The following is an 8874-nucleotide window of genomic DNA, read 5'->3' on the forward strand; positions in this document are numbered from 1 at the left end:
GAGCCTCTCAGCCAGTGCACAGGAGGGGGATGGGGTGCGGCCAGCTGCTGCCCAGGTCAGTGATGCCCTCCTGCCCCCTCATTTCTTCCAGGAGGAAGAAGACACAAAGCCTAAGCCCACCAAACGAAAACGAAAAGGCTCCTCTGCTGTGGGTTCTGACAGTGACTGAGGCCTGGCATTCCCACCCTGCCCCAGCCTGAGAAACGTCCACGCAGCCCCACCCCTCCTCTTAGCCCAGGGCCTCCAGCTCCTTTTACCCCTCTCCACTGCTGCTCCCACTGGTAGGTACTCACAGCAGCCAGACGCTGTGCAGAAGCAGATCATGGTGGAAGATCTTTGCCCCTGACTCCTCCCCAAGTCTCCAAAGAGCCACTGGACAGAGAAGGGAGTGATGCAGAGGCTTCTGGGCAGAGAGGCTGGGACGGCGGCAGATGCTGTGTGAGAGGGCACTCCTTCCTGCTTCCTCCCTTCAGCCTGCATTTGTTCTGAACAGACGTTTGTAGTCTGTGGACGGCGGTCACTACACCAGTGTGAAAGGGGCATCTGACCTGGTGTGGGCGGTGCCCATCTGGGCAAATGCCACAGCCTTCAGAAAAGAACCTGATGACAGTGTAAGAGGCTCTTGCTGCACCTGGGATGCTTGGGTTGGCCCAGCATTGGCACTTCAAGCTGAGCCGGAGCCCAGGGGAGTCCCGGAGGCAAGTTCCTCAGAACTGTCAAATGGCCTGATTTCTGTGGTTCTGTTTTTGCTTTTTCTTTTGGCAAAGATAATCGAGTTTTAAATTGTTTTTAAGTGATAATGAAACAAGCCAGAACATCTTTTGTGCCTGAGTTGACATCTGTGTTCATCTTGTGTAAATTTGATGTCTCTACTTGTACCCCTCTCCCCCTACACAATGTCTCCAGGAGGGACTTGGCTTTGCTCTCCCGATATCCTTCCCTCTAGAGTGTGAGTCAGGCATCTAACCTTTCCACCTAGAAGCTGATGCTGGCACCATCTCCCTGCAGGCTGGCCTTGCCCATTGCTTCTCAGGAATGTCATCGTTAGGGGTGTGGGGGAGGGGTAAGGAGGGGTAGCTTAGTAGATAAAGCACTTGCCACACAAGCATGAGGACCAGAGTTCTGATCCCAGAACCCATGTGCATCTTAGGTTGATGTGGTGGCTTGCCTGTGATCCCAGAGCTCAGAGGCAGAGACTGGATCCCTGGAGTCAGATGCTAGCTAGCTACACTAATGTCAGAGAGCTCAGGGTTCAGGTGAGAGAGAGCCACCCCCTCACTGAATGGGAGGGAGCGTGATCTAGGAGCATTCCTGACTTCTACTGTGGGCCTCCATACCCGTGAATACACATGTGCACTCACACACAAACGTCCACATAATCCACACACATGAAACCTCTGTGGTCCAAAAGCTAGTACTTGTCCTCTTATTGAGTGCACGATTTCCAAAGGTGGCAGGGAAAGATGCTCTATGTTGAGTTTTGAAGGAGAGAGGATGAAAGTTCAAATATCAGGGACAGGAGACTCTTCCAATCTAGCTGCTTACTGTCCCCATATAGCAGCAGGGAATAGTCCCAGATCGTGCTTTTACCTTCCCTATCCAGGGACATTTGATGCCTTGCCAAGGAGAGGTGTAAAGGCTACGTTTAGTGTGCACACTCCATTGATTCAGCCTGAACATTTTCCTCTTCTGAGAATCCATGCTCCTTTAAAGCCAATACTTTTGAACCTCTAAACCACCAGAGGCCTCTTTTTCTTCCTCTTCCCATCCCCAGTTTCCAATGCACCGATTAAAACCAGGATGGGAAGCATTTGCTGGCTGGTCCCAATTACTGTATCCTTGCCTAAAATGGAGGGCCTCCTACAAATCTTGCAGATTGGCCTCCACCTTTCCCCTACTTAATTCTCAGGCTCCCATCCATTCCCTGGGGGTTGCTATTGCTGCTGGTAGCTGGAGACAGCACTTGGATCTGGCTGTCTTGCCCAGACTTGCAGAAACGACCTGGCTAGGGGCCAGATTCTTCAGTCTCCTTGGGAAGAGAGCAATGGTACCATCCCATCACGGGTGACAAAGAACAACCAAAGGAATGAATGTCAGGCATGCCCTGGCTCCTGGACCAGGACTCTTAAGCGCCAGCCAATAGCTTAGATGGCCCTGAAAATGCACAGCTGTAGGGTGGAGGGTAGGCACCTATTCAGACCCGACAAGCTGCTGGCCACCAGCAGTCAAATCCCGGAGCGAGCGCGCCTAGGGCGGGGCCTGGGTTGCGGGGAGGGCCGGGCCGCCCCCGACTCGCACTTCTGGCTCACGCGCCACACCGCCGAAGCTGGGTGGGAAGGGCGGGTGCCGGCGCACGCGCGCCACGTTCGGGAGAAGAAGGGTTTTACAGAGCCGAACCTAGGCGGGCTCAGTGTTTCAGGAAGGACCACCTGGAGTGTATGTGAGCTGCTGGGACGAACTAGAGGAAGAGGGCACCATGGCGGCCCTCCTGCTGCTGCTGCCCTTACTCTTGTTGCTTCCTCTGCTGCTCAAGTTAGACCTCTGGCCTCAGCTGCGCTGGCTTCGGGCAGACCTGGCCTTCACAGTTCGCGCCCTCCGCTGCAAAAGGGCCCTTCGAGCACGCGCGCTGGCCGCAGCGGCCGCGGACCCGGAGAGCCCTGAGGGCGGATGCAGCCTGGCCTGGCGTCTAGCGCACCTGGCCCGAGAGCAGCCGACACGCACCTTCCTCATCTACGGCGCACGGTGCTTCAGCTACGCGGAGGCGGAGCGCGAGAGCAACCGAATTGCTCGTGCTTTCTTGCGCGCACGGGGATGGACCGCGGGCGGCCGAGGCTCGGGCAGGGGCAGCAGGGAGGAAGACGCTCGCGTGGCGCCTGCGGCTGGAGACGCCGCTGCTGGAGGGACGACCGCGCCCCCTCTGGCACCCGGGGCGACTGTGGCGCTGCTCCTCCCTGCTGGCCCGGAATTCCTATGGCTTTGGTTCGGACTGGCCAAAGCTGGCCTGCGCACGGCCTTCGTGCCCAGTGCTTTACGCCGAGGGCCCCTGCTGCACTGCCTCCGCAGCTGCGGTGCGAGCGCGCTCGTGCTAGCCACAGGTAAGGCTGGGAGCCTGAGAGGGCGTGCCTGGTCCCTAGACTTGAGGTGCAAAAGTGAGTGGGGATAAGAGGCCTGGGTTTGGGAAGAGATATACTAAACCCAAGGGATTCTTAAACCGTCGGATTACAGGTCTCAGGCAAGACGTGGGATCCCCACAGTGCTACCCTTACCCTAGAGCGTTGCACAAGGACAGTGCAAACCAGCGGGTGATGAAGGCTTTAGAGTAGCTGGAGAGCCTTGAAGCTGGGTTTGCCTACCCTTGTAGAGTTCCTGGAATCCCTGGAGCCGGACCTGCCGGCCTTGAGAGCCATGGGGCTCCACCTATGGGCAACGGGCCCTGGAACTAATCTTGCTGGAATCAGCAATTTGCTGTCGGAGGCAGCAACCCAAGTGGATGAGCCGGTGCCGGGGTACCTCTCTGCCCCCCAGAACATAATGGACACCTGCCTGTACATCTTCACCTCTGGCACTACTGGTGAGGACTGGATAAAATCCTTACTTCTCAGATACTGAGGCAGTGGGTGGCAAGGTCTGGGGAGAGGACTGGGAGCTCTTTTACTTTCAGGTCACCCTGGACACCATCCCAGGCACAGCTTCTTTCCTTCCAGTCCCCAAACTACCTACTTTTCCAGGACACAGCTCAGACCCTTTCCCTGACTATGCCGGTCTTGCCACCCTTCAGGCCTGCCCAAGGCTGCTCGAGTCAGTCATCTGAAGGTCCTACAGTGCCAGGGATTCTACCAGCTTTGTGGAGTCCACCAGGAGGACGTGATCTACCTCGCACTCCCACTGTACCACATGTCTGGCTCCCTGCTGGGCATTGTGGGCTGCTTGGGCATCGGTTAGTCTCTCTCCTTGGGCATTATTCAGTCTCTCACATATTCCTCTAGTACAGTGGTTATCAACCTTCCTAATGCTGCCACCCTTTAACATAGTTCCTCACAGCGTGGTGACCCCCAAACCATAAAGTTATTCCATTGCTGGTTGGGGATTTAGCTCAGTGGTAGAGCGCTTGCCTAGAAAGCGCAAGGTCCTGGGTTCGATCCCCAGCTGCGAAAAAAAGAAAAAGAAAAAAAAAAGTTATTCCATTGCTACCTTATAACTGCAATTTTGTTGTTATGTAGACATCTGATATGGGACCTGAGGGAGTTGCAAAGGACAGGTTGAAAGCCACTGAGCCACTGCTCTAGCAAGTTCTGAAGTACCTTCTACGCCTGCCTTGTCTGGGAGTTTTCCTGAGCCCTAGATAGAAGGAGGCATTCCCTACTGTAGGACTTCCTGGTACAGTAGGAAACATGGCACAAGTCAGAGCCACAGTCTGAGCAGCTGTGGAGGCTACACAGTTAACAGCCTCTAGATGCCAGAGAATGAAAGAGAACATTAGCCTCACCAAACACAAGTGGGGAAGGACTTGGCCACTCCACTTGCTAAAGACACGAGGGAGCAGTAGTGGCTAGAGTCCTCTCTTGACCCTCCCTTCTTTCCCGATTCTGGTAGGGGCCACTGTGGTGCTGAAACCCAAGTTCTCGGCTAGCCAGTTCTGGGAGGATTGCCAGAGGCACGGGGTGACGGTGTTCCAGTACATTGGGGAGCTGTGCCGATACCTGGTCAACCAACCCCCGGTGAGTAGCTACAGAGCAGGCCAGACAACAGGAGACATCAAGACTTCTGGTAGTTAGAGAGGGGAAACCTGGAGCCCATGGCTGACGCGGCCCCCTGCCAGAAAGGGAGCATAACGGGAGGAGGTTCTGGAGAATGGGGAACAGGGCTTCACTCTGGGGATCTGGAAGCTTGGTGCTGGAGCCCCTGTCTCCCTCTCACCATCTCAGAGCAAGGCAGAATGTGGCCATAAGGTCCGGTTGGCAGTGGGCAGTGGGCTGCGCCCAGACACCTGGGATCGGTTTGTACGGCGCTTTGGACCCCTGCAGATACTGGAGACGTATGGCGCTACAGAGGGCAACGTGGCTACTTTCAACTACACGGGACAGCAGGGTGCGGTGGGGCGTGCTTCCTGGCTCTACAAGGTGAGAAACAGAGTGGACACAAGAACCCCCTGAGCAGAAGGGGGATGGTGAGAAAAGAGGCTCCGTGCGGAAGCTAACATGACCCAGTGTGGCTCTCCCCTCCCCAGCACATCTTCCCCTTCTCCTTGATTCGATATGATGTCATGACAGGGGAACCTATTCGGAATGCCCAGGGGCATTGCATGGCCGCGTCTCCAGGTTTGTACTTAGGCGGGAGGTGAAGCTGGCATCTGAGAAGGGGGTGTCACCTGGCGTTCAGGTGAGTAACCCCCCTTTGCCCCGGTAATTCTTCCAGGTGAGCCAGGCTTGCTGGTGGCCCCAGTGAGCCAGGAGTCCCCTTTCCTGGGCTATGCTGGGGCTCCAGAGCTGGCCCAGGGGAAGCTGCTGAAGGATGTCTTCCGGCCTGGGGACATTTTCTTCAATACTGGGGACCTCTTAGTCTGTGATGAGCAAGGCTTTCTTCGCTTCCACGATCGTACTGGAGACACCTTCAGGTATCCCTGTAACTTCCCAATCTTCTCAGATTTCCAAACTCAGTGACTCAAACCTCAGCAGCCCAACTCTGTCCCCCTCCTCTTCCCATGTCCAGCCCCATCTCTTTCTCACTTCATCAGCCACATTATCCCCTAAGGTCGTTATCTCCTCAGCAACACTCCCATAACGCCCGTCTCTCAGTTCCTCCCCATTCTGCCAACAGGTGGAAGGGAGAGAATGTGGCCACAACCGAAGTGGCTGAGGTCTTGGAGGCCCTGGACTTCCTTCAGGAAGTGAACATCTATGGAGTCACGGTACCAGGTGCTTACATGAAAGGCAGGAGTTACCCCGCATAGCACTGTCTGGGCACAAGGGAACACGGGGCTTACCTGTCTCCCGCACCCACCAGGGCATGAAGGCAGGGCAGGAATGGCGGCCTTGGCTCTGCGGCCCCCACAGGCTTTGGATCTTGTACAGCTCTACACCCATGTTTCCGAGAACTTGCCACCGTATGCCCGACCTCGATTCCTCAGGCTGCAGGTAACCGGCTGCTCCTGCCCCAGCTCCTCATTCATGTACCTGCAACTGCTAGTGGTTCTTAACCCCACAAGGAACCCCACATAGGGAACTCCATGAAAAGACACTTCCCTGATGGGCACATGCTCCTTGTGTCTTTCCCTTTAATCTTGTGTGTGTGTGTGTGTGTGTGTGTGTGTGTGTGTGTGTGTGTGTGTGTGCACGTGCATGTGGATATGGTTAGAGGCCAGAGGACAACCTTGAGTGTCATCCTCAGAAAACCCACTGCCTCCTATGACACAGGGTCCTGGTCGGCTTACAGGCTCACCAGTTAGGTTAGATTGGCTGGCCAGTGAGTCCCAGAGGTGCTCCCCTCTCCACCTTCTCCCAGCATGGTTCCCAGGTTGAGATGGTTGAATCCAGGTCTGCATGTTTGCCAGGCAAGTCCTCTACTAAGAGACAGCAGCTGTTGCCCCGTCCACTGATCTCCCTTCTTATCCCCTCCCCCTTAGGGCCTGGCTCCCTTTCTCTGTTACCACCTCACCTTAATTTTATATAATGTCCCCTTCCCCCATACCTGCCCCTAAGCAGAGCTCGGGCAACTCACCTGAGCTAAGTGGACAGACGATATTTCCTCCAGCTCTCTCTGAAAACACCCTTCTCTCCCCAGGAGTCTTTGGCCACTACTGAGACCTTCAAACAGCAGAAGGTTAGGATGGCAAACGAGGGCTTTGACCCCAGTGCACTGTCCGACCCCCTCTATGTTCTGGACCAGGACAAAGGTGCCTACCTGCCCCTCACACCTGCCCGCTACAATGCCCTCCTGTCTGGAGACCTTCGAATCTGAGACCTTCCGCCTGAGGGAGGGGCTCTGGGGGGGTACAGGCCACCGTGGCTGTTTGGGGTTTCAGGTGTCTTTTGTATATGGAGTCGTTATTTTGTAATAAACAACTGGAGCTTATCTGGCCCTTCCTGTGTCTGTGGGGCTACTCGCGCATTCCTGTCCTGACCTCATGTGGCCCCGAGCTGTGGCTGAGCCTTTCTGATAATCACAGCTGACCCTGGTTGGTCCTGGAGAAGCCCTGCCGGTTGGTGTTTACGTCTTTTGCGTTTACACTGCTGTCTCTGGAGCTGTAGGATCCCAGAGGATTGATTCCTACTGCAGACGCAGATCGAGGCGTTCAGAAACACTGCCCTTTGTTGCCTGCCCCACACATCACCTCAGCCTTGTGTGTGGCTGGTCCTGGGAAGTCTCAACCTTGTAAAACAAACTCAGGGAGGGGTGAGGAAGGAAATTCAGTGATCTACAGAAGCCAATCAGAGAGGGGGGAAGGAGTCCGCCTCAAGACTCCTGGCCAATCACAGACTTCAAGAGGTGGAGCATTTGACTTTCACAGTCCCTTAGGGTGGGGCTGTGAGACCCTGCAGGGGTGCAGTAACGGGGGGGGGGGGGACGACCGACTCTTTGCCTCCTGAAAGAAGAATCTAGAAAGCTCACCATTTGGAATCTGGGAAGGTTAAGTGATGCGTGCGCCTGTCTTCCAGGAGCCAGAGTGCCTCTGTTTTGAGCCGTGGTCATGTACAATGCTCTGCTCGTTTCCTTCTTGCTTGCTTTCCCACTCTACACCTCTCCCCAGCCTGAGCGGCCCTAAACGCCCATCAGGCGGGAGAGGACTCAGCGGCTAAGAGCACTTGCTACTGTTGCTGATGAGTTCTCAGCGTCTCCATCGGGCCTCAGGCTACTCAACTGCCTTTAACTCCTGTTCCAGGGGAGCCAACACCCGCTGCTGGCCCGCATGTCATCTGTATGATGACTGGCATAGACACGTAGACCCTTAAAATAAATAAGGATTATCTTAAGGAAAGAAACGTGCCTCGTTTCCAAAGCTTGGACCCCTACTGCCAGCCCTCCTGACCCAAAGCCCACATCCCACCCGACGTGCACCAGCAGGCTCGCTGCAAGTGGAGCCCGCGCTAACTGAGGTGAAGGCCATGTCTGCACACTGACAGATTCACCAGTAATTTGGTTCACTGCTCACTTCTCCAATCTGCCACAGAAAGAGCAAGGGTGAGGTAAGCCTGGGTGGGGTGGGTAGGCAGATGTGCCAGCTGGCTAACAGCAGTTCCTCTTTGACCGCTCCCCTGCCACCTCTGCCCAGGTCTTCCAGGCCCAAGAGCGAAGTGCGCACTGCCCTCCAGTTTGTGAAGGCTTACACTGACCCAGACTTGCACTGTCTGCTAGAATAACTGTGAGTCCCATGAGCACGATCGAAGCATGGTTCGTCAAAGGCGGGCCCTATAGCCAGCTGGTGGTGGCTTACACCGTTAATCCCAGCACTGGGGAAGCAGGAGCAGACATCTCGGAGTTCAAGGCCAACCTGTTCTACAGAGTGAGTTCCAGGACAGCCAGGGCTACACAGAGAGACTTTGTGTTGAAAACTAAATAAATAATAAATAGTTTTTGGGGTTGGGGATTTAGCTCAATGGTAGAGCGCTTGCCTAGGGAAGCGCAAGGCCTGGGTTCGGTCCCCAGCTCCAAAAAAAAAAAAAAAAAAAAAAAAAAATAATAATAATAATAATAATAATAAATAATTTTTAAAAAAGATTTATTTATGTATGTGAGTACACTGTAGCTGTCTTCAGACACACCAGAAGAGGGCATCAGATCCCACTATAGATGGTTGTGAGCCACCATGTGGTTGCTGGGAATTGAACTTGTGACCTCTGGAAGAGCAGTCAGTGCTCTTAACCAGTGAGTCATCTC

At 54.8% G+C, this 8874-nt stretch overlaps 2 protein-coding genes across 2 annotated transcripts in view; both read left to right on the forward strand.

Annotated features, from left to right (window-relative positions):
• The window catches only part of Ints3 (integrator complex subunit 3), a 50198-nt gene extending 49362 nt beyond the window's left edge, over window positions 1–836 (forward strand). Inside the window, exon 30 of the mRNA XM_032897859.1 lies at window positions 92–836. Within this exon, the coding sequence (XP_032753750.1) occupies window positions 92–169 (78 nt within the window). The 3' untranslated portion in view covers window positions 170–836. The remainder of the gene's footprint in view (window positions 1–91) is intronic.
• A 1489-nt stretch (window positions 837–2325) lies between these two features.
• Slc27a3 (solute carrier family 27 member 3) lies at window positions 2326–7071 on the forward strand. Its single transcript, XM_032897860.1, has 10 exons — window positions 2326–3095; window positions 3362–3571; window positions 3779–3937; window positions 4594–4718; window positions 4926–5120; window positions 5228–5318; window positions 5416–5614; window positions 5818–5915; window positions 6004–6134; window positions 6781–7071. Exons 1-10 carry the CDS (start codon window positions 2477–2479, stop codon window positions 6955–6957), a joined length of 2004 nt encoding a protein of 667 aa, XP_032753751.1. The 5' UTR covers window positions 2326–2476; the 3' UTR covers window positions 6958–7071.
• The last annotated feature ends 1803 nt before the right edge of the window (window positions 7072–8874 follow it).

This window comes from Rattus rattus, chromosome 3 (genome assembly GCF_011064425.1).
Source record: "Rattus rattus isolate New Zealand chromosome 3, Rrattus_CSIRO_v1, whole genome shotgun sequence".
Taxonomy (NCBI): domain Eukaryota; kingdom Metazoa; phylum Chordata; class Mammalia; order Rodentia; family Muridae; genus Rattus; species Rattus rattus.

Coding starts and splice junctions, on each gene's coding strand:
- Slc27a3 (XM_032897860.1), top strand. CDS start 2,477: ATGGCGGCCCTCCTGCTGCTGCTGCCCTTACTCTTGTTGCTTCCTCTG. Junction 3,096..3,361: donor CGCGCTCGTGCTAGCCACAG/GTAAGGCTGGGA, acceptor CTACCCTTGTAG/AGTTCCTGGAATCCCTGGAG. Junction 4,719..4,925: donor ACCTGGTCAACCAACCCCCG/GTGAGTAGCTAC, acceptor TCACCATCTCAG/AGCAAGGCAGAATGTGGCCA.